The following is a 26194-nucleotide window of genomic DNA, read 5'->3' as shown; positions in this document are numbered from 1 at the left end:
TGCACAACCATGGTTGTTTTATTCTTTGACATATGGGAACTAGATACAAGAAGCACCAGATATGTTCCTTATATAAACATTATTAGAAGCCTAGAAAACAGGGAATAAAAACCAAATTCTCTAGCTGTGGCTATTAGTAAGAATTGTTATTTATGATGGACTAGGCTTGAAAAAAATCTTTGTCTTGCCTTTCCTCTTTTTTGCAATGGATCTGCAAAAATCTGTCTTCCATATAAAGACTGAACAGCAAAAACCCTTGTATAAAAACCTCACAGCCTGAAGTTAGCTCTGTAGGTTTAAAGTTGGCTCTTTCATCAATATGCCATGTTGCCCTTGAGAGAAACAGGAAAGAAATAATGATTTAAAAAAGTAAAAGTAAAAATTGGTTTGTGTCCTTCTCTCTAGAACATGGAATTAATAGCACTGAACTGATTAAACTGTCAATATTCTAGACAACTCTGAAGAAGGCAAATGCTATTTTACAGTGACAGCTGTTACGAATCAGGGACATGCACTTTTCCTGCAAGAACATTCTCCTCCAGTTATTTAACAATATCATTCCACATAATCACATTAATAGAGAAATACTGGTTGTTGGCTATAGAAAAACCAAATGAGCCACCTATGCAAAACAGAGTCTGTTAGTAATATGCAGTCTATATTCAGCAGTGTGCCACTCTTGTATGAGCTGTACTGAGAAGGAATGACTTGTCTTAAAAAAAAAAAAAAAAAAAAAAAAAAAAAAAATCACTGATTCAAGTCAAGACCACTCTATTTACAATTACTCAACATGCATGCAAAGATTTGAGCTTCTTGCAAAAGAGAAGCCTGTAAAAGCCATCCATGAATTTTACTTTTGTACAACTCCTTGGAAAAAGGTGTTTTAATATAAGTTCCAGACCATCCTTACTGTCTCAGTCCCCTCTCATTTAATCCTCTGTAACACACCAAATATCATGGCAATTAATTTAGTTACTATGTTCACAACTCAAAAACTAATTTAGATTAATAGACATTTCTTTCATTGAGATGAACAGAAAATTAGAAAACATCTAGTCTAACCTTCTGGATGTTAGTCTATTCTGCAACTTAAGCAAGCCAAAATAAAACTTTTCCTTCTCCAATGCTAGCTATTTTATTTAACACAGCTCTTAGCAGAATTACTTGTGTCTTTTGCTTTTTAACTGCAAAGTGTCACGATCCACTGTTCTCCCAAGCAAATTGTTTGATAATACTCAGTGAAAGAAAAGTAAATGAGATCAGGTGTTTCTGACTTGACAAGGCTTCTCACCTGAAGTTATGAAATATTAAAATTTTTCAAAACCCAAGGAAAAGTAGTGCAGAAGCTCAATGAACATCATACACTAACTTTTTTTTCAGTAAAATAGAATTGGAAAAAAAATCAAATACCATCACCACCATATTTCATTAGCAGAATTTTTCTTTGCATTCAGTATTTGAGTCCTTTTTTCAACACTTACTGTCTTAACAGCTGTCGTCCTTGTTTCCATATTAGCTGACTGTTCTGTTGTGGCTGAATCTCTGTCTCATTCCCTTCATCTGAAAAAGATTATTTTATTACACTTTTTTCCTTTTCTTATTTGCATAAAAGATACCCATCCACTTGAAAAGACAAATGTGCTCTGCCTTAAAATGATTAGGAATGGTTTAATAACAAAATTCTAAGTGCAAATAATGGAGAAAAAAAACTGCACACAGGACATAACTGTAGTACTATATACACAAAGATTTACAGGTACATCCTACTCTATGAGAGCAAGTTCCATTAGTCCTAATGCCCAAACATTCCTACTCTACAAGAGCAAGTTCCTAACTTTAGGGGCACATAATGACAGTCAGTCTGCAGTCCAATTTTTGCTTTGGCCTTCCAAGATAATTGCTGCTCACATTAAGTTTGAATACAAATATCTTTAACTGCTAATTGCAGCACAATATTGGTTTACAACTTCCCAATTTCCTTAATATTTGACAATTCAGTATAAATCAACAGATCTACCTACATCAATTTAATCCTTATTTGTATTAGTTTTGTAGAAACAAACAACCAAACAATAGGGGCTATTTTTTAGCCTAAAAAGTTGTTGAAAAATTTTCATGTTTTTCCCAACCATAAATTTGTAACCAAATGTTACTACTCCAGGAAAATTTACCAAAAAAAAAAAAAAAAAATTAAAAAAAAAAAAAAAAAAAAAAATCTGGCTGTTCTCTTAAGAAAACTATCAGAATACTGCTGATACAACAACAGTTACACGTTTATTCTACATATAGTTTCACAGCACATGATGGTGGCGTTTTTTCCTCTCCTTGATAAAAGATCTTGGTTTATTATCTATGAAAGCCTCTACAAAACTTGAAAACCTTGTGGTTCACCACTGAAGGATGAACAAACTTCCTGTGTAAACAAGACTTAAGAACCAGAAAAACCTGTAGTATAGTCCTATGAGTAACTTGATATGTGACATGGGAAAGCTATTACTCTCATCAGGGATTTTTTCCTCATCATTTACCTTTAAACAACTCAATTAATGCTACACAACATACCCCCACCACCTACCCAAAGAAGCTATCAAATACTAATCAGAATTCACATGCAAGGAGAGACATATGAATTTCTCATATTAACAAATCTATTTAGTAGCAATCACAGGAAATAATCAAATGCACAATCATTTTCCAATGACAACTGGACACAGCTGGATCCAATGCACAGCTACCAAAGCTCAGACTTTAATTATTAAAATATGACTGAGGTAAATCTGCCTGAAAATTCCTTTTGAAAGCAAAACTCATTTTTCTGAAGGCACTATTAAGTATATCCAGAGGCAAGAATTCTCTTGTGCTTAGTCTCCTCAAAAATGACATCTGCTAGCAGTAGCAGCAGTTCACAGGTAAGAAAGAAGAGACTTGCACTATTAGAAAATTATAACAGAAGACATAGTATATATAGAATAAATAGATAAATTGTATAAATACATTTTTTAAGTATCCCTTTACCAGGAGGTTGAAATATTTCTTCTAAAATTGTGTTACAGATCACCAAGAGTTCATAAAGAAAACAACAAGGATCCATGTGGAAGAACTACTACCAACATTTCAATTTTTTTTCACAACTGGGCAGGAAAAACAGGGACAGGGTGAGGGTAACATATGGACACACAACTTGAGTATCTATCAAAGACAACTTCAAAATAGCATTAGAACAAAGTTTCTATTTTAAGTCATCAGTCCAGATTTGATGTAGAACAAAAACACACATTTCCAATAGCTATATATAGAATAAAGTGGGATAAATCAGAATAATGGAATTTTAACTAAAGTATTTCCACAATGTTGACTTTGCAGTCTAGACCTCTGCTGGGCAAGCCAGACCTTGCACTACATTCCTCAGCTGGAAACAGGAGCAACATGTTGGAGCTGCACCCTGAGAAATTACAAAAAAACCAAAAACCCCATGGCTGTCTAGGACTGTGGTAGGATCAGGACAAGTTTTCTAAAGGTCCAGATACAGATTGACGTCTTCCACTTAGCAGCACTAAATTCAGTATTTCTTCAGTTATGGAAATAATGCTGACAATCACATGAAATACAATTTCTCAAAAATTCATTAAAACTTGGACAAGAAAAGTCTGATGTAAAGCTTTGCTAGTTGGTGTGGGGCTGGATTTTTTGCTTGTTTGAGGGTCTTTTAATGACCTTCTAAAATCCATTGAGGTAAGAAATCACCATGATAGTCAGCTAGACCATCCCCTTCACAAACCAAGTGACAGAGATGAGATCTGCAGACATTCTATGCTCTACCTTTACATATATGTGGTTCCAATTTCATTGTAGTAGAAGCATCTGGAGACTGACACATAGGAAACATTACCTATTTTTTCAATGGCTTGACCTCTAGCCAGATCTCTTTTTTATATTTTTTCCCCCTGAGGAAAGGATAGGGAGATAGAGGGATAAAAGGAAGTAATTAAAATTCTTAATTTCCCCAGTCCACTGCTTAAATCTATTTGTGTGAAGTAGGAGATGAAAACAAATCAGCTTTCCAGAGACCAAGGCAAAAATCTGAAATTAGCAAAATGCATTTCCAATGATCATTTGAATTCTGCAGAGAAATTTCCCAGTCAAAAGGTCTCACGTCTAATATGAACTTTAATTATTTTTTTTTCCTAGAATACCATTGACATAATCAAACAAAAAATTATGAACTATGTATTTCATTCAGAAGAATTATCCAGAGATAAAAGGATTCTATTGCTATGAATCTAGAATCATCCTGTTCTAAAATATCCATACACATTACTAAGGGACTAAGAAGAACTACTCTCTCCAAGAACAGTCTGCTCATTTGGGTTTGGAATTTTTTTTTTTAAATCTAAACTAACTTGTTCTATTAATAGACTCTTAGTCTACTAGCATATATTTTTAATTGTACAAGAGTAAAATACAGGCTTTACTAATTATCTCTACTCTCACTACTCCATTAAGAGACTTGTTTTATCAATACTATCAATTCAGCATTTGCACATAACACAGTTAAGCTTTTATGCCAGTAATAAACTCATTCTCAATAAATTCTTACCAGAATCATAGTTCGGTGGCTTCATATCTCCCTGATTCAGTTCTGTGCCATATTTTAATTTGTGGTATTTAGCCCTTAAAGGAAACAAAAAAAAAAATCTATTTAAAAATCTATTTAAAGGGAATCTCTAAACACATAAATGTCACCTGTTTTCACTCGAAAAGCCACTCCCTTCTTCTAGGCTAGGAAGAAAGCAAATCAAGTAATTTTACCACAACCTCAGTTACATAATTTTATTTAAACATCTTTTTCCAAGTTACATGTAATTGCATAATGAATACTGAGGAAACACACAGAGCAGTTGACTGCAGATTTTACAAAATGTTCTTGCTAAAGAAAAGGCTCCTTCCCTGTGGACACGAGCAACTCTTCTGCTTCCCTTCCCAACCCCCAAGTCTTTCCTTTTTAGCCATCACTATGTAACATTTTTACTACCCATGTCAGTTCAGTGCCATCTACTTCCTATATCACAGTCACTCCATTAAGCAAACTTTAGTTTTATTATTCAAAATGCTGTGCTCTCCAGCAGCAGCAGGTCCTCAGTTAGAACGATTCTAAACAAGACTTAGCAATGACAGCTCACCCACACCAGTTTCTCTCAAAGCTGCTAGGTCTGCCACTTGACCAAATGCATAAATGGAGACTTTCTTCCAGAAATATTTGGCCTTCAGAACATCTAATGTAATAAGCCCAAAAAGCATGCCAAACAATGACAAGAGTAGCTACCAAAAAAATGGAAATGCTTTTTAATTTGAAAAAGCTTCATCCTAAAGACTTAGTACGTATAGACTTTTAAATACACATGATAACACTACAGTAATACAGTACTACACATGCAAGTTATTCAAGATTCTTTACGGTAGTTTTATAGCACTGCAACAGAAAAGCGAGGCAAAGCGAGCCTTTACTTGTTTTGCAGTCTGTTCATTCCTTCTCCGACATTCATTGTAACTTTGTAAGAACAAAATTACAAGTTTTATACCTTCACAACTGGGCAGAAGGGAGGCACTTACACTAATTCCTACTCTAAACAAAAGGCTGAGAACTCAGGAAATGCTGCGTGTGCAGCCTGGGAATAGTGGGACAATCAAACAGCACACACGTACATGCAGTTCAAACGCAAATGTACAAAGCAAAGTGTAGGGCAGCAAGAAACAGGCTGGAAAAGACCAAAAAAAATCTCTCATATGCACCAACATGAAAACTAGTTTCATTAGCTCCACCAGGCACAGGGGAGCTCTTCCACTTAAAATTTGGTTTTTAAAAAAATCAATGGCTTTGACACTCTGTTATTGTTTGAGGCAAGTTTTCACAAAGCTGGCATGACTGTATCTAGAACAGCTGCAGAAAGTGTTTTCAAGTTACCTACACCTTTTGATTGCTTCTTAAACATCTTCATTATATTACTGTTTTCTTTTGCCTTTTCTTATTTCATCAAGAAAGCCCATTACTTCTAACAAAATAGTGCTCAAGAACACTTGGTAGTTCTTGTGCTTCAATATCGACAGTACTGGCTTCCTAATAATCCAGCTGTGTTTTAATTATAATAAACATTTAATTCTGAGAAGGGTAAGTGAAGAGTGAAGAAGTGCCTCTTAGTAGCACCTTCTACAGATGAAGGAACTAACTCTCAAGAGCCAGAGCACTAAGCTCTAACTTAGCTGAGCAGCAATCAACAAGAAAAGGAGAAAGGATGTGCTTGAAATGTATCAAAAGCAATAGATGAAAGATAAACAATTTGGTCAGTACAGAAAAGAATAACCAAGAGTAGAACAAAATCAAAGCTGAATGTTCAATCAAAATATTTATCTTTCCTTTTCCAGCCATCCATTTCTTACATGTTACCCTGGTAAAACAACTGCATTTCATTATTGTTAAATATTGATGCTATGTATATTTTTCCCCCACCATTATTAATGAAAACAATGATTAATCAAGAATTAGGAAATCCTACACTCACCAATCTACCTCACCAACTTTAAACACTACAATTTTTTATGCATTCATGAATTCAAGAGACCTTAATGTGTAATCTATTTTGATCTGATTTATCAGAAGTGAACAAATACTAATAGCCTGCCCTAATCTGGATTACTGACATATATTGCGTTCTACTTCATTCCTTCAAATAATTTCAGGGAGAAGTTAGTTTTGCAGCAGTCAACATTTGCTTTTAGATCGTGGGTTTTATAGAACGTTCCACTATGCTCTCTGCATTCATTAATTTCCTTATCAAGTTTTGTTAATCATTCCCAGCTTAAGTAAAATGCTTGCTAGGTTCACTGAAAGGATCATGCTTTGTATCTTTCCCATTCCCCAGATCACATGTTCTCCAAAATCCATCTTTCAAAGATTCAGACTGCAGTTTTTTAAACTTCCCAGTACATGTATTTCAATCTCCTAAATCCATATTCGCTCACTTTTTAAGTCACCTCCCTCTTAAATCAACAGTAATTTCCCGCACTCATCAAAAGCATCACAAAATCATTTCAGCAAAATGAGATTATTCATTCTAAATCCATTTTAAACTGTTAGTACCAGGATTTTGTAACTGGTTCCACCTTATAATGCAACAGCTTTTAAAGCTTTTGCTGTTATTCTTTACTTCAAGAGGACAATCTAGATTACATGGGTTTATATACCACCGGCCCTTTAAATTTATTTTAGGGCCAAGATGAAAAAAGATTTCATCTTTTAGAGGACCTAACTTTGTATATTGCAGGCAGAGACCAGTAGTACTAGAGAAAAGGCAGAAGAACCACCTTGTAACAAAGAGGTGACTGAAGAGATGAAAATCCCAAGAAGGAGTCCTTATTTTCAATATTGCTGACAAAGATAAAAACAAAGTTATAGAGTTCTGATTGCACAAAATGACAAAAAAAAACCCCAATGCTAGAATCAAACCTGAATGAAATTCACTTGGTATATTCAGGTCCCTGAGCAGGACACAGACTTGAAACAGAAACATGAGTATCATGCCAGAGTATCTGGCACACTGAACTCCTCTTCAGTTGAGGTCAAATTCTAAAGGTCAGAAAAATATTACAAAAAACTCCTGTAAAATCAATATAAATTGCTAATAGGCCATCTAGAAATATTTCCTATACTTCTTCAGGCAGTATGAGATTCATGATTAGACTTTTTCTATGATACCGGTGAAAATGTCACAGGTACGAAAGATAAACAATCTTCTTTCTAAAGTGCACTGAGTAAAGGGCTGAACACCATGACTCAGACTCCAGGACTAGAAGGGAGTCTTGACCCTTCAGTTACACATACCGCAATCAAAGGCCAGGAAACCTTTCATAAAAACCTTTAATTCTTTTCTACACAAATTCAAAATATCACTTAATCCATTAGCACGTTTTAATTTAATCTGTTTTTACAATGACAGAATATCTCCTTAATTTTTTTCACTTTTTCAGAAATCACATGTTCCACTTATTAACAGCATTAAACTGGTCTTCTGCAGCTAACATTGAACTCTAGCTCACACATGCCAGTAGTATGATACTACCATCACAAAAAAGAGATGGAGTATTTTATATGTAAAAAAATTATAAAGAAAGTTAAAGTTCCTTCAACCTTTGTATCATCTGGTCAAAAAAAAGGACAGTAGTTTCTTTTTCTCCCCTGCCACCAAACATCTCAAAGATATATTATCTGAAATGTGTTCAACTCCAACGATTTACCCTCCATTTCGGAAAATTAAATATGAATTATTAACATTATGCAGAGACAGAAAAATTACTTGAAAATAACTACCTGAAGTATACCACTTCACAGAAGGGATCTGCTATCTTAAGAATAGCCTTCCAGTTATTTGAAAGAAAGGTATTTTAGCACTGCGAAACTATGTTCCCGCATAGATGCCCTTACTCAGATAAGTATGAATATTACCACTGCTCTGGCTTCTGCCCTTCATTACACAATTCTCCTCTTCTGATTAGCAGTATTTTCATTAAACTCTGCGTCTTCTATTCAGTGCTTGGAAACATTCACCATGGCTGCCACAACTTCAAGAATTGCTTAGTAAAGTGCTAAAAGCCTCCATCCAAATTTTCTCAGACGGACTGCAGCGAAACTCTTCTGAATACTTCGCACAGAAACAAGTTTGATTCCAGTCAAAAAAAGCCACTATTTCTTGGAAATATCTGTGGCCAGACCTGAAGCATCTGATCCAGCTGTGCGGAGGGAGCCTGCCAAAACATCCGTAGAAGATCTGGGAGCTGCCGCCAAATCAAGAGACATAAACAAGAAGGATTGCCAGGAACAGCACGGCGAGATATTCTACCCAGGGGAGAAGGCGCCAGCCTTACACTGATCAGACACATCAGCGCAGAAAACAACATCAAATTAAATCAACTGCTTCTAGAGACATGGCTCAGGAGTCCAGCTCTTTGGTTGAAATATGTTGAGACAGGAAGTGAGCTAGACTAGCTAAAACAGGACATATACTTCAGAGAAACAGTACTACATTCCAGCTAGCTCCTGAAAATCCAGAGGCACCAATGCGATTTACTGGTGATGGAGCAAGTATTGATAAAGTCATAAAAAGTAACCCTCGACTCCAAACAGCCTCACACTGCAATCTACTGGATGCTGGCAAAACTACATCAAAACTGCTGGTGAAAAATGCCAGCACTTAACTATGCACTAGCTCCTTCTAAACTCCTTGCTACTTTGTCTACTAAGATTCTTCAGCAGAAATAATCTGGATTGCTATACACAAAATAAAAGGGTAATCTCACAATTACTGACATAAAGACTAAACATTAAACTAAATTTGCCAGAAAAACATGCCTTACCCACAATAAAATGACATGACATGAAACAGAGAACAACAATGCTCTCAAAGATGATTATTTATAGTAAAATTTGAAACTATTCAGTTGATAAAAGAAACGCAGAGCAGCCACTATAAAGAACAGCAGCTCACAGAAGCATGTACCTGAGAAAAACAAATGTTGTCCATTTCTTTTTCATGGTTTCCTGAGGGCACTGTGAACATGGATACTCTGGTTCACAATTTTATGTTATGAGTAACTTATTTCATCCAGCTGAGAAAGATTTGAAATGCTGCACAGCCACGGCAGAAATGAAGGAACACAGGAATGATTCCCCTCACAGCACACCAACCTTCCCCAAACTTGACAGGAATATCTTCCTCCTACCTTGCACGATCTCATTTTCCAGCTCTAAGAACCTAATGGAAAATGCCAGCATCCTGACTACTGCCTGACCTGGCTGACAGCTGATTTAGGAAAATGCTGGGAAAGAGAGCAGTGCTTCCAAGCTCAATATGCTGCTGCTCTTTGAAGTATCAAGCAAGAACATTTGCTGGGAGATAATTCCCACAGAAATACAAGACTATTTCTTCAGAAACTGGCAAATAAAACTGCTGTTTAAAACTACAAACTCATAAATAGCTGTCTCCAGCACACACACCAGTCACAAGCATCACATCTGCTTACAGAACCACCGCACATCCATACTGGAACTGTCACACTGGATCAGATCAGCTGACTGTAGCCTACTGACCCGAGTAACCAAGGCTAACACCACACACTGCAGAAAAACATGCAACATAAAAGATACAGATGCAAAAACTGTAGTAAGAAGCCACTGAGTGTTTTTTCCCAATCCTGATAGGGACTGCTACATTAAATTTTAAATGTCATAATTTAGGTGGATTTTACAGGATAAAACTGGGGGACATTTTCACCATCCATATTTTTGGGTTTTTTTAATGTTACAAAGTTTCTCTGATAGTACACAAAAATGTAATTACATAATTTGATAATTTTAAATTGCTAACTTCTGTGGGTTATGAACATGAAGTGTTAGAGATACTTTTATATAATCAGGAATAGCTCCCCCAGTTTTGAAATACAAGAAATCTTCACAGAACACATATAACTTAGAGTACATCTTTAGCTGAACCAATGACACTAAGCTTTGTAATCATGCTTCAAATGTAAGCCTTTCCACAGCCATAAACTGCAAACTCCATTATGCACACATTTTGTATTTTTCTGTGCTCTTTGATGTAAGATCAGTACCATAACAAGGCCTAGGCAAAAAGAGAATCTACCTCAAGCATTCCTCCAAGAACTCCCCAAAGCAGAAGAAAATACACTGGAGCTCTGGGGCTACTGCTGGCCAGAGCCCTGGCTGCATCTCCATGCCAGCAGACTAACTGGTTGCTACCAGAAAAAGATGAACTGGATGGCAGAATACATGTCATGTCATGTAAGATGAGCAAATCTAAATGCAATTCAGCAATGTAACTATCGGTGTCCTTTTAAAATCATCTACCAGTGAAATTCTATTCCTCATTTGCATATGTGTATATTTTTAATCTTATTTCTACTAAGCAAACTATTTCAGAGGCTTATTTTATTAAATAGAAGGAATTATATGATAGGAAAATGATAATGTAAGCAATGGCTGCTTTGCAGCAGTACCATAAATATACTCTTTATTCAAGAATTTAAAAATACATTTCACTAATTAAAATAATTAAACTAAACTTGGCCTAAAATAAATCGGTTGAACACAGAGGTTTCTGAAAACATGATAAAAAACCAACTTGCTTGCCCCAAAGGTTAGAATAAGAGGAAATCATACATAAGAATAAAATGGTAAACTGGGACCTATACTAAAATATCCATGAATAAAGAAACAGACACAGATTAACTGGTAAATGTAAACATTTTTTCAATCACACAATTCACCTCCAGAAGATATTCCTGTAGAATCTATCAGACTGAAAAGACTAAAAACCTAGCAAGATTACAAACTAGTAATTATTAGACTGAAGATGGTTATTCAAGCTTTCAGTTGTCATGTATTAATAAACAAAGCTAGTACTTTGAATAAAATGAGAATACACTGTAATTCTGGAGTATAATCTATACAGTTCAGAGAAATTTTACCAAGGGAAAGCATTCATTATCAACTATGGGTTTTGACTGCATATTTTTGGAGTCATACTATTTTAGCTATTGTTCTTATCATAATGCAGACATTTAGACCAGTGGTTTTATTTAGTACAGTAAAGTCTGTCAATCTGAGAACTGAGTAGAGACAGAAAAAATATTTCTTGGTTTTGTCAAATGCAAAGGCAAAATAAAGTTTCTGCCTTCAGCATTTCTTCATCACATAGTCATGGCAAAAGCAGCATACCTTTCCTGTTTGAGCGCATACTCCAGCATTTTGATTCTTCGCACTAGATCCTTCTTCAGATTTTCCTGTCCCTTCCTTTCACCTTGAAGAAAGGCGATTTGGGCCTGCAAAAGGAAGTGTTCAATTTAGAATCTGCTTCCTCAAAACTATTCAGCACAGCTCTTAAGTGTGTGTGTGTCTTCCCAAGTTATTTTAATATTCATTGTAGAGTTCAAAAAAAATAGGCTTAGTATGCATCGTAAACATTAAACACAAAAACCACTGCATAGATAAGCCTTCTAAACAGCATGCTCACTACAGATCAAAAAAAAAAAAAAAAAATGAAAGGAAAAAAGATAAGAAATAAAGCAATTTTGGTTTGTTTGACAGGTTTTGTTTTCTTTCTTGGATAAACATTCAATAAAGGATAAGGAATGGATAAAATAAGGATGCAAAAAGCCTTCAGCAGATAAAAGTATTTACCAACAATAAGCAAGAGAAGATGATAAAGATTTCTACTCGCTAACTGAAGTAGTGTACAACAGGGTATAATTCTATAGATACATGTCAGATACATGACACTAGTAAAAAAAAACTGATGCTAACCATGTTCAGCTAAAATAAGAACAAAAAAAAAAAAAAAAATAAAACCCTGTTTGTAATACAGGGTTAAGTGTTAATTATGATACTTACTAAAATAATTTAAGGAAAGTTCTCCAGAAATACTGTAATTAAGAGAGGATGAAAAAGGAAAACAGGAAAAGGTATCTTGGTGAGGCAGACAAGGACAGAAGATGGTACATAAGTAAATAGAACTCAAGTAGAAAATAGACAGCTAACCTCTATGAACTTCCAGCACAAGTATTTAGTTGCCTGTGAAAAATCTCCTTTAAATAGAAAATTATGACAAATACAAGATATTAATTCCTAATCATAAAGGAAGAACTACCTGCTTTTGTATCTAATGCTCAAATCAAGAGGCAAGTTCTTGTGCTTGCCCAACTCATAAATACATTTTCAGGCAAAAATACCTACAGGCAGTAACCACGTCATGCCTCAGCCTCACCTGCCATTTCCAGGCCCAGCAGCTTTCTGCAACTCTACTAAGTCTCCAAGCATCTCATCAGTCTCTTGAGAAGCACAAACAGGATAAAAGGCAACTGGTCTACATCATCAGCTGTTGAGCATGAAGACCTATAAGCCTTTCATTTAAATAAATGCCCAGGAAAGTCAAGGATTAAAAATGAGCAGGAATATCCTATCCTCACCTGTCACAACCATGCAAGCAGTCCACAGATATTTTAGTTAATGAAGATAGCTGCTCCCAAAGAATCTGACTGCAGATTTTTACCCCAAGGCAAAAAAGAAAGAGTTTGTAAATTTCATTTTCTCTCCAGCAGCTATAAAGGGAAGGAAGGCACACAACTAACTGGGTTGAATTTTGGCGACCATGCAAGATGAATCTTACTCTGAAAGCCCATTTGTTGGTGGCCAGCAATAGCAGCTGCTCTAAAATATCACACCAACTGACATAACTTCATTGCTCAAGTACAGCCAATAAATAGCTTGACAGGCACCTGAAGGATCTTTAACTGCCAGTCACCAACTACACCAGCCAGTTTATGAAAAGAGAAAAACACTGGCTGCTCTCCAACTAAGTCAGTCTTCACCTTCAATAGGGGAAATACATTTAAATTCCAAAAAAACATAAAGACAGCTGAATCAAAAGAAAGATCTCTCACTCTGGCATCAAGAACTACAATTGAATTCTCATGTCAATTTTATGCTCAGGTTTAAAGAAAGGCACAGGAGAAAGAAATGCTGATGCTGGAATCAGCATTTCCTTCCCTGAGGAATGTAACTGAGAGAAGCATCTTGACTCAACAAGGTCAGCATCCCTCCCAAGAGGAACACCTCAGGCATACAACTTAGAACATATAGATCAGGAATATATAACTTAGATTGCAGTAGCTGTACAGACACACAGTTTCTCACTCCCTAGCTCCATGTAGGCCCAGTGGAACTAAACATGCACCCTTCTGGTCAAAAGGGAGAGAACATCAAAACACACTTTTAAAAATAAAAATCATGATGTAAATATGTATTTGGCTGGAATGACGAAGATCATCCAATGCCATCAGGACACAAGCTGAAGTCATCTGTTATGTGACCTGCTGTCTGCAAGCAATTTCTGGCCAAGAATGAACTGACTGAACACACTGGAATGATGCCTTTTTACCCGGAAGGTTGGCAAACAACGCAGCTCACGCACTGCTGTACTACAAAGGTCAAAGCAGCATTACTGCACTAACAGTTGAGGCTAAAGTCATCTTCCACTGGTAGCAGTCTAAACTAAATTTAAAAATGCAACTTCTCAGTAGTTTTAACAGCTTCCTTTTGTAAGAGGCAGTTTCTAGCATAGTTTGTTCATGCTTTTCTTCAGAATAGCACCCTTATGCCTAATACTCACTATTTTTGAAGGATTCTGGTTCTGGAAATGAGAATACTTACAGAGAAATATTCCTTCTCTTTTCCACAAAATGTTAGCAACTCTTATCCATCATTCATACATGTACTGAGTAATCAGTGGACGATAAACATCAGTTATATATGTAAGCTTAACTGTTATTTGAGAAATTCTTAATGATGATGTTCAGGTTTACTTATATTGCACATAAGGACAGTATTAAAATAACAACTGCAATTTTATACTAACAATAGTAATCTAACAGTTCATATGTCTTCAGCAGATTCCATTCTTTAAAATTTCATTCTTTCGGCAATTAACTGAAAATATGCAAAGGAACCTAAATGTTCGTACCATAAAAGAGAAACACTCTGCAGATAAATGTAAACTGAATAAACAAGAACAATGAGTTTAAATATCTAAAACGACAAATTATGGCATGTAGCAGTATTTTTGCAGTCTCTAGAACAATACAGTGGTAACTGTAGGATCACTATTTCCAATTAAAATACACAGACAACACCTGTCTAAATGTCTGTGCAAACATTTAATGTGCAGGAGGTATGGGTTGAACCATGATGAAAATTGTAACTAAACTGCAAAACTGCAGTTTTCTTATGTTTCAGGTATAAATGACAGAATTTTACCAACAGGCTGAGACCACAGCTGCAGCTTTAGCCCAAGTCAAATCTGAAACCTGAGCTACACCTGAGGGAGTAGAGGAGCAAAGAAGATTCCCTTCCGCTTTGAGTAATCTGCAACACTGTTCCACCCTGGTGTTTTGGCCACTCCTGGGAAAGTTTGCCAAAAATGTCAAGAATTCGCAAATCTTCCCAACAAACAGGTTTTTCGACAACTGACCTTCTAGGTAATAAGGTTAAAATGCATCAAGTTGCAAGCCAGTCTTTGCAAACCTCAAAATCACCTGCGGGGATCACGCAAAACCTCATATTGTTCCTTGCCTTGTGGGTGGGGCACATCGTCTCCATAAAGCACCCGGCCCCGCTGGCTCCACAGCAAGAATCAAGGCAGGATCCGCCTCGAGTTTATTCCAGGCTAAGTGCTACAAGTTACTGTATTCCAACTCAACTGCGAAATTAAAATCAAGAGAGAAGAAGAAAACAAAACAAAACAAAACAAAACACCCCAAAATCAAAGCAAACAAAAATAGCTGCCACAAAACCAGAGAACACTGGAAAAAGACATGCCTGGAACGGTCTATTTCAGCTGCAATTGTGGAGTCCTGGATTTTTTTTTCCACTTTATCTCACTGAATTTTTTTGTATGACCAACTGCAACTTAACCTAGAACTTTCATATGCACCCAGTCTAAGTTACAGCACTGTAGCTACCTCAACTATTCCACTTCTCTACTAAGAGGTTTTAAAAATAACATTCATTCTTATATTTTAAAAAAATTCAGAGGCAACAACACTACTGTTTCACAAAATTCCCCAACATTCTCTAATTACCCTGAAGTATACACAAAGGTGAGACAATGTTTCAGGTAGAACTGGGCTAGAAACAGTTCTTTTTTAAAATGTTGAGTTCCTAATACAGGCTTCGCAGCCATAACAACATAATTAAAAAATGAAATCACATCTTAGTAAGTCCAGATTTTACCAGAGCTTAAAAATTTACACTGAAATTTATAATTCCTCAAACCAGAAACCACAACAAACACGTTTAAAATATATCGTATTTAGACATTTTTTAGGCTTATACGTGGACACTACCTAAGAGCAAGAGATAAAAAATATTCCTCTTTAATAGGAAATTTTTAAAAATAAACATACTGTGACTGCTGAACAACTGAACAACTGATGCACATTTAATATCAACTTCTATCAGTTCCTGATTTTACAACTATTTCAAGTTAAAAGGCAATTTATTTTTTTTAATTCATAAGACTCAAAAATGATAAAAAGCCTTTCTATTCTTCTCTAAAATATTTATTATAATATTTTAAAGTAAATCTCACTTCAATTTTATGGGTTTTTAAAGGTCAAAAGACACCATTTGACAAAGAACTACTAAGACACAATTCTCTACATATTGCTTTCATAATTCAACAACCAGGTCTTCAGAGGTTGAGAGAAAGAGAGCAAAAGGGGGGGGGTGGGGGGGGGGAGACTGCAGGGAAAGTATTGCAAAAAATATGCAGATAGCTAAAATAACTAAATACATTATAGAGATGAATCAATCTGGAAGAGTTGCGCTAACCGGTCTACCAAGATCTGCCAGAAGGATTCTGCAGGCTGCCAGGGTACTCAGTATTTTAGATTATAGCTGGCTCACTGAAGCACAACATATTTAAGTATATTTGTAAATAAGTGTAGACATGCCCAGGGGGTGAGGAGAAAAGAGAGGGAGGGGGGAAGGGAAATATCAATGGTCTAGTACAACTAGGGAACAATTTTAAGAGGCACCATACTTCACATCACTACACACACCTACTAGTACTCTGTGCCAGGAGAGGCTAGGAAGCTTTTGTAATTCCTGCAGCCACTTAAGATAACACAAAACTGAAGTGGGGCCACAGGCTGAAAGGACTGGCAGGCACCAAGGCATATTTAACTTCACCCTACACAGAAAGTACTTCATCCTATTTATCCCTCACATGCTCACACTGGATGATAGCACCTCATGAGACCAATGCACAGCACGATCTGCTACTGGCACCTTATTTTTCTGGTCTTCTCAGAGACACCTAAAAGTAGCATCAGAGATAAACGCAGAAAAACCATCCAAAAGAAACTAAAGATTTAGTTTACAATTAAAAACTACGGCTGAAAATGCCATTCCCTTACGTTCCTTGTTTTCAAACAATGTTTTCAAAGAGAAAATACTGTTAGAAAAACAAATTTGGTAAGACTGAAAAACTCCTAATAAATGATCCAGAATTCACAATTTATAGCTGGCAATACCTTGATAACTAACTTAGGCATCTCAAAAACAGGAAGACTTGTCTTTCTGCAGTTTGAAGCATTTTACTGCATAGATCTCTGTTCAGATAGCTAGTCTTTCTTTTATCCTCTCTTCCATGCCGCCTTTCACTGTTCTAGCAATTTTAAGCATCAAACAGTTGCCAAGCAATGTACAGTCAGTTCATTTAAACATTCTTCATAAGCAAAAATTTTCTCTAAACCTGCAGTCATTTCTGTGACACATGTACTTAAGTGGTGAACATTAACTTTTTTTTTGACCCAAGAGCACGTCCCACGTAGACTGATACAAGCACAAAAAGAGTGCAGTTTTTAATTCTATTATGTAATTCTATAAGCAACACTGCAATGGCATGTCACAAAATAATCACATATTATGAGCTGGAGTCTAAATTGCAAATGCTCAAATTCCTTTCCACTTGCTGTACAAGAACAGCAGAAATGCAGTGACAGCAGTCAGCACCAGGACTGATAAACAGACTCATGGCCCACATTTAGACAGACAATGGAAGTTCACAGGCTGAATGAATCACATAGGGTATGGCAAGTGAAGGGAGAAAAAATCTGGAGGAGATTTTTAGATTTGGCTTCAGTAACAGAAAGAGGAGTGAACCAGACTTGACCACACAAGCATTTGCAGAGGCAATTGGCACACTCCTGTTCCTCACTCCTACATCCAGGATCAACTACTCCTTTTATTCAAGCATGCACGACCACTCTGAACTGACTTGGGCATCAAGTGAAACAAATAGAAAGACAAGTGATTTTATTTATATTTTGTTTTATTTCTAATTTGTTCTCACCTCCTGTTTACAAGCTAAGATTCGAATATCATGCATGCCATATTTGCTCCAATTCTTTTGCAATCCTGCCCTATGTGACTGCACTAAAGGGAAACATATTCCTGGCTAAGACCAGAAAAAATGCAGTCTTTCCACATTGCAATTTTTAATTTAACTTCTTTATCACTGGGTTATTTTCAAAAATACTCAATACTAGTGAGCATATAGCAAACTTTTTTCAAATAGGAAAAGAACATCTGGATGAGTTAATCTATGGCCCACACAGAACAGGCCACTCAGATAAAACAGAACTTTGTTTTCACACTTCAGAGTATTTTTATTTCTAGTCTACTGTCTGCAAAGTTCAGATTCTGAGCACTCTGAAATTATTCCAACGAACTCTTTCAGGTATCCATGCTTTTCTCAGTATTTAAAACTAAAACATAAGAATCCCTCACCTACTTTCAAGTCAGGTTTTGCCACTTTTTAACTAAGAAACTTAGAGATGAGGACTTGACAAGGCTTGCCAGCTTTGTGAAGCCAAACAGATGAGTAGGTTAGTGAACAATAGTTATTTTCTCAGAAAACTGTGATTGATAACAGTTTTAGTTAAGGATTGGTTTTTGTACAGTCTTACTTCTTTTAGCATTAAATTAAGACGAACAAAAGTCTCAGGCAATTCACGGGATCTTCCTTGGGGAATTTTACACAGACCATTCTAAAATTGGAAAATAAAGTTTCTGTGTCTACTGAAAAGTCTATAAAGGCTAAGTTATATTTGCAACTTGTTGCTCAAACAGTGCCAAGTTATTTATCTCTGATGCAATAAAATTGCCATGAGCCAAGAACCTCAACAGTAAAAGAATGGCTAGATTTTGAACAGGACAGAGATACCAATTAAATTAAAAAGGTGCACTAATAAAGACACTTAGGATGTTTCACCATATGATAACCTGACATTGAAAACCAAAGTTTTCCACCTAGAACACAGTAATCGATTCCATTTTTGCTCAATCACACAAAACAGAAAAATGCCTTTTTCTTTTTGCAAGTATAACTTCGCATGAAATGTGTTTGAAAGGTTTAAAGACCATTTGGAGACAATGTAACATTGTAAAACTCCATCTGTTTGTCAGATCAACTAGAGATAAACAACATCAATATTTACAGCAGCATTTTCCTAAAGGATTTAGGCTATTTAAGAAACCCATTTTCATTACACTTAAACTAAATTACAGGTTTGACAGATATGAGAAGAACTGAAATATCTGATGCTAGGAAATGGTCAGAACAATTATGCAAAAAAAAAACAACTTATAAAAAACTAGGTGCACACATGCAAAAACACTGTCTCATCAGTTTGTACTTACATTCTATTTCTACAAATTTCTAAACATCACTGAACATTTACTCTCACTGGTCCTCCTGGCTTATATAAAAGAAGGCATAATAGCAATATAATCAATGATTATATTGGAATTAGCTGGCAAACATGTATATAAGTAGAGGAAAATACAGTTTGCTTCATATGAATCTGGCAAATAGAAAGTTTGCAAGAAAAGGTTTGTGAAAGAGAGGCTGTCTGGTAGTCACCAAGGCCTGTAGCATCATTTTTCCCAAATAAACACACCTCAGTATTGTTTTCTTCTGCCTTTCTTTTATTTGATGTATACAAAACAATAAAGTTGAAATTATTGCTTTTCTGCTGTGGAGATGTATGTAACATTAATCACTGTTGGTTCTTATGTACTATCTGCCTCATGAGAAAAAATATTTTATAGAAGACTTTTACAGCACTTCTGCCAATTCATCTTTCACTGAGAATCTCAAAAATTTGACCCACATCGTCATACTTGAAAATCTTATACAAAATTTACTCAAATTGTATTTATCTTCTATTTTATTGATCAAACTGTGTCTTTAGGACTTCTCCATTAACTTAATAAGTGATTTCACCACCTCACTGCTCATTACTTTTTCTCTGAATGTTCTCAGATTATCCAGCTATCAGAACAACTTCTAACTAGAAATTTAATCTAACAAGAGGACCGTTATCTAAAAGCCAACAAACTGTAAATATCAACAATTTCTGAATCAAGTAACAAATGTCCTAAACCACACCATAAATAGCCCCAGCCATCTGTCTGATTTGCCCCTTCTCCTCATTACTTTAACTTGTCTATGTCCAAGGACACAATCTTACCACGTAGCATGCCTGGTTTCATCGCCTGCCTCTTGCAGCAGAAAAGCAGCAGCAAGGGGCATGATCCCCATCCGTGACCCCCCCCAGAGAGCCAACATTACTAAATTTGACTTCCACACCCCATCTCAAGTGCTTATCTATTCCTTCCATCACATTCCTTCTATTACAGCTGTTTGCTATCATTTAACCACATTTTATCTCATTTCATTATCTCTTTCCCTATCATTTGGGTGGTGTTTTCTTGTTCTTTTGGCACAGTCTTACAAGGACTATTTTTAACAAAGCTGTAGAAACACAAGCACATTGTATCCACCCATTCTCCCTAATTTCCTTGCAAACCTTTTCAAAGGAAAGTTTATCCAGTAAAAATAATTTTCATGTAATGCTATCAGGTCCCACCACTCGTATGGAGTCTACTACTCCAAAGAAACAAGTTACTAGAGGAAATGAAAACTTCAGGAGTGATGAGGACAAAACCTAGAAAACTCCTTAGCAGGATGGGGGGCTGTCCATAAACACAGTCACATACAGTATAGCAGTTTGCTGAAATTTAGACTATTTGTGAAATGCAGAGAAATGCCAATGTCTGCAAATCTGCACTTTTGCCAGAAAAATGTTTGTCAGAAAAAGAACTTTCCACAGCAACATATGCATTGCTTGCAAAGACAACATTTCTAGTCAAAACGAAAGTCCCACACACCTTCCAAGCCCATCCAGCCTTGTTGCTTGCTGGGACAAGGACGTGCACTGGCAGCACTTGGCTCCGCAGGGTCTCAGCCCCCAGGGCAGAGTCCCCATCGCTCCCCCGGGGTGACAGATGGCTGATTAAAGGGAAATAACATCCCCGAGAGACAGTCACTCCCAACCAGCCTGAAGACCTAGGGTTAAGGAAAGCAACCAATATGGGAGGCAGTTCCACCCCTGCTTGCCTCAAGCAAAGATATGGATTTCAGTGCCCTGTACATGCATTTGATCAAACCCTTTGCTATTTTCAGATGGGCTTGTCCAACACATAATGACAACTCTGAAATGTCTCTGTGTCAGTCCAGAAAAATGCAGAATGAAAAAAACCTGAAGTTTAAAACTTGCAGAACAGGAAACATTGTCTTGTCAACTCTCCCAAGCAGCTGCTAGAAGAACCTAAGAAAAGGAAAATCACTGATTTCTGAAAATATATGAAAGTAGATTATAATGCCATAAATAAAGTTTGTGAATACTTAAATGAGGATTAATAACGTTAGTATTCATCCTAGTTAATTACTTCACAGGACATCACGAAAGTCTATTCTTAGGATAATTTTTCAATCTGCAGATGTCAAAGTACTGTAAACAGCAAGCAAGAATTAAAAGTTAAATATGTAATCAGCAGATAAGCATCTAGGAGAACCCCATAATAATCTGTTTTCATTCTTTGATATACACAGCTTACTAATGATGTTAGCATCATTATGATAGATATCATATAGCATTATGATATATCATTATAGCATAGATATAAATAGTGAAGTCCTCTTTTGCCTCAAATGAGGAAAATTATATAATAGAGGCAATAATAATTTCAAAAGGTTCAAGAAAAAGAATTATAAAATCAGAATAAACACGAGTGTCAGCCAGGGAAAGCAAAATACAGGCTCTGAAAGGGAGAAAAACCTTGGAAAGGCAGTATTAGACCACTAACTAAGAAGAGATTAAGCTGCCCAGCCTGGTAACTCACATATGTTTTGAGCTTGGGTGTGTGTCCCCTGAACAAGTACCACGGAACACAACAGAAAGGTATTCTATCTAACCAGCACATTTAGTTCCACATGGTTAATTAGAAGGATAAGAAAAAACAGAAAATAAAAGAAGCCCAGAGAGGAAGAAAAGGAAGACAGGAAATCAAAATGGGACTGACTTACAAGGTGTTTTTTGGAGAGAGGGTAGATTAGAACTAACCAACAACTACAGAGCAGCAACTAAACACAGTAATACTGTGGCATAAGGTATGCCAAGTATTTCAATATCATGGCAGGTAGGAACCAGAGATAAAAGAAGTCTACCTCCCAGAAAGAAGATTAAATGCAGGTAAAAATTATGGGATACTAAGACCTTTGCCCCACAGCCTCCCAAGAGCGGATGGATAATCTAGCACCGGAATTTGCATTGGATAAAAGTACAATGAGGAGCACTGCATGTTTATCGAGAGAGAGAGAAACTGTCCAACCTCAAATTTCCATTATTCTGTTAAACATTTCCAAATATACAGGCCAACAAAAGACTTCAGGAGGAGCACAGACCAGGTCTTTAATTAACACTGCTCATGCTTCAGGTGTACAATTTCTAAAAGCCACACTGTAGCTGCTGAACCCCTACCACAAACCTCTTACATGGATCCAAGAACATTCATCTGCAAATGGTCACAGCAGACGTTAACGCCTGATGTCTGCAGAGATAGCCAAGAATTTTGCACCTTCCTGAACATGACTCTGCAGCAGATAAATGCTGTTACAGCTCATGGCAATGCCAGCCACAGCTAATTATAACTTTATTGAGATGTTTTGGCAAGAGTCAAAGGCATTCAAGCAAACAACTTGTGATGGTGTTATCTGCCACTGATAATACATGACTTCTGGAAATAGTCTAAATACTCAATTTCTTTCCTCCTGTCTCATCCATAACACCAAGCTTTTGAGGATACCTGGGGGAAGAGGAGGGATGGCAAGCTGTTGAAGGACATGATAAATATGCAAAGTGTTATTACTTTTAATGCCCTGGCTGAACTTCCTAGGTCCTGTAAAATAGATTTATTTTTCTTCTCCAAAGCCGTATTTGATATCTGTATCAGCTATGAATATATGTCAATATATTTATGGGCCTCCACTGGATATATGACATGTGAAGTTATTCCTATACATAGCTAAGCTAGTAACTTTCAACACAGTACTTACTGGATTTAGTGAATAGAAATATGATTCGGTTACTAACCAATTTCTCACTAAATCATGGATATTAAAATAAAGATTACTCTCTTGTTCTTCTGACAACTTCCTTTAAATTCCTACAAGGGAACTCTCATTAAAGAACATCACATCTACCACTCTTCCCAGAGCAGTTGTTTGATGTTACTGTAGAAAGCAAAATTAAAAAGATGGGAGAAAAAGCAAACAACAAACCAATAACCAAAAAAAAACAGAGAAGTGGTTTGCGTTGCTAAAGAGACTCAAGACTCTCTTGACAAAGACTGTACTTTCAAGGAAAGCCATAGAAAGAAGAGATGGACAGGAAAAAAGACAAAGAAAGGAGACCTAAAAAGGAAATCCGTAGACACTTTTCAGTCTCAAACATGGCTAAAACAGTGGGCTGCTAGCAACATGGCCAGCGTTAAGGTTTAACACAGGGATTTTTCTGTAAACAACACCAAAGAGGAACGAAGGTTGCATTATCGACTGTTATTGGAGTTAATGCAACGCGCCCATCACTGAAGTATCTGACAGCAATGGCTCTAGGCCAGCAGCTCACAAGTTCCTTAACCACAAGATCACTATCAGTCCTTTCATGCATTAATGAGCGTATCAACCCCATCGCTTTTCAAACGAAAACACTACATAACGTGCCCCATAGTAGCGAAGGGGATCCAGCCGGTCCGCGGGCCTGGCCCCGTGCGGGCGGGGCGGCACCGGGGCCGGGGGCAAGCGCGGCACAAGCGGCGCAGCGCGGCACAACGGGGGCGCGCAGCTCGCCGGGGGCACATTTCACCAGGGCTTATGAAACTGGTGACAAGCTGGGGCGGCGACCCCGAGGGCCATCCGGAAAACTCCGGGGAGGCGGCGAGAGCGGCACAGCGCGCCGGGCCCGCTCCGCGCCGGGCCGGCCGCCACGTCCCACCCCCGCCCGGCCGCGGCGGGGGGCGGCCGCCCTCGGGGGCAGCGACACAGCCCGGCCGGCCGCTCCCTCCCGGGGAAGGCGACAAGCCGCGGCAGCGCCCAGGGCGGCCGCTCCCCTCCAGCTGCGCGGGGACGGGGGCACGGAGGGGGAGCGGCCGCCGGAGCCGGAGGTGTGGGGGGGTAGAAGGTCGCGGGTGTTACCTGCAGCTCCGCCCGCTCCGCCTCCCACTCGGCGCGCTCCGCCTCGAAGCGGCCCCACTCGTGCTGCAGGAAATGCAGGATGCCCGGCACGCTGTATTGAGCCCGGGACGCCGAGAGCGGCGCGGCGGCTCCGGAGGCTGAGACTCCCCCTCCTCCGCCGCCTCCTCCTGCTGCCGCCGCCGCGGCCGCCGCTGCCGCCGCCTCGCCCGGCTCCAGCCCGGGCCCGCCCGCCGGCGGCGGCAGCAGGAGGGCGTTGTTGTTGTTGTTGTTGCTAAAGAAGACGCCGGGCCCCGCTTGCTCGTCCATGGCCGGGCCGGGTCCGCCTGGCTCGCCGCCGCCGCTCCCGCCGCGTCCCGGCAGCAGCAGCAGCAGCAGCAACAACCTGGGCGCGTCCCGCCCGCCGTCACCGCCTGACAGCCGCCCCCGCCCGCTGCTACGGTGGCCCGGCGGGGACAGCCACGGGGAGCGATTCGCCCCGCCGCCTCGCGCGGCGTCCTGGGAAATGTAGTTCCGCTGGATGGGGGGGAGGATTCCCCGATCGCCGCCTTCTCCCTGCGCCGCCCGTAATCCCAGAGATGGCGTTCGGACGGCTGAGCCTCAGCGCCTCAGTGCGGTCCGGTCCCCCTGGGCGGGGGCGAGGGAGCCGGCGGGAAGGGCAGGGCAGGGGCAGTGCCGTGCCTGCAGCGTGAGCACAGGGTAATGGTCACCTCCACCTCCGAGCGGGATTTAAACGGCTTGAGCTCTCCCGCATCCCACCCCAGGGACACGTGAAGCGCAGGTGTCGCAGCAGTTCCACACGGTCGCTCGGGCCCTGCCCTGGCAGCCCCGGCTTTTCTGCTCCGTCCCGGTTCTGAGCGGCGCTCGGCCTCCCACTGCCAAAAGCTGGAAACCCTGCCCAAGGCTACAGGGGTTTCTTGAACATCGTTTGCAGTGTTGGGAGGGAGAGCGACACAACATTTTTCAGGAGTTGCCACGCTGCCTGTTTCGCGAAGAGAGGGAAAACAGGAGGATTGAGGGTGGCGGATGTGGGCAGCGCTGCCCTCTCCCCATGCACCGAGGCACGGAGCTGGGCTCCCTTTCCGCCATGTGCCCCCGCAGCAGAGCCTGGCTGAGGGCGGACGGGCCATCGGGCTGTGCCGAGGCCAGGCAGAGATGTGAAAGGCGCCGTGTGCCACCAAGGCGGTGCCAGGGGCTCCCGAGGGACGCGCCCCGCCTTGCCCCTTGGCCCTCGGCCGTGCGCACCGGGAGAGCCCGCTGCCTTCTCGGGCAGCTCCCGTTTGCTGGTGCCTGTTCGGAAGCACGGCCGCCTGCCCCTAACCTGCCCGCGGAGCCTGAGCTGTGGCTGGTGGAAGCTTATACAGAGCGTCGGGAGAGAGCGGGGAACCGGAGAGAAACACGGGACAGGGCGCGGGATCTGGGGGACCTGGGCTCACCCGGGAAGGAAACAGCAGAGAGAGAGATGAAAGATATGAAGGGGAAGCAGAGCAAACAGGTTCATTAAAAAGCACATTTAAAAGGCCACTGACAAAGAAAAAGATGAATAGGACAGTGACAAACAACAATAAGCACTACGGCCATTTCAAGTTACTTCAATTTTTTTAATCAAATGGAATTTGATGCCAAAATATTGTGTAAAACCACATGATTATAACTTTAGTATCAGGAGCAAGCAGAGAAGCAAACGAAGACCAAACTGGGGAAGGATGTATACAAACGAGAGTTGTGCATGTTGTAGACAGCCACACAAAATACAAAGAAAAACCTCTCCCTTCTCTATCCCTCTACATCTATCTAGTGCCATTTTCTGTTGGTTTTTTTCTATTGTTCTACTGACTTCTTAGTTATGTAACTTGGTTGCTACACTTCCCTCCCCCCTTCTGAGTTTTCAGACATGCTGTCAACCAGAGTCTAACCAAAACTTAAAAGAGCTGAGAGAAAACTTAAGGTAAACAAAACATGATTATAGACAA

At 39.0% G+C, this 26194-nt stretch overlaps 1 protein-coding gene across 5 annotated transcripts in view; it reads right to left on the bottom strand.

Moving 5' to 3' along the window:
- The window catches only part of STRN (striatin), a 68269-nt gene extending 43621 nt beyond the window's left edge, over positions 1 to 24648 (bottom strand). For all 5 annotated transcript variants that reach the window (XM_056486513.1, XM_056486514.1, XM_056486515.1 and 2 more), the window contains exons 1-4: positions 24225 to 24648; positions 11786 to 11889; positions 4598 to 4671; positions 1482 to 1560 (exon numbers count right to left, since the gene is read on the bottom strand). In XM_056486513.1, coding sequence (XP_056342488.1) covers positions 1482 to 1560; positions 4598 to 4671; positions 11786 to 11889; positions 24225 to 24530 — 563 coding nt within the window. In that variant the 5' untranslated portion in view covers positions 24531 to 24648. The remainder of the gene's footprint in view (positions 1 to 1481; positions 1561 to 4597; positions 4672 to 11785; positions 11890 to 24224) is intronic.
- Between the last annotated feature and the right edge of the window lie 1546 nt (positions 24649 to 26194).

Source organism: Oenanthe melanoleuca, chromosome 3 (assembly GCF_029582105.1).
Source record: "Oenanthe melanoleuca isolate GR-GAL-2019-014 chromosome 3, OMel1.0, whole genome shotgun sequence".
Taxonomy (NCBI): domain Eukaryota; kingdom Metazoa; phylum Chordata; class Aves; order Passeriformes; family Muscicapidae; genus Oenanthe; species Oenanthe melanoleuca.
The sequence above is the reverse complement of the archived record's forward strand: the minus strand, read 5'-3'. Positions and strand labels throughout refer to the sequence as shown.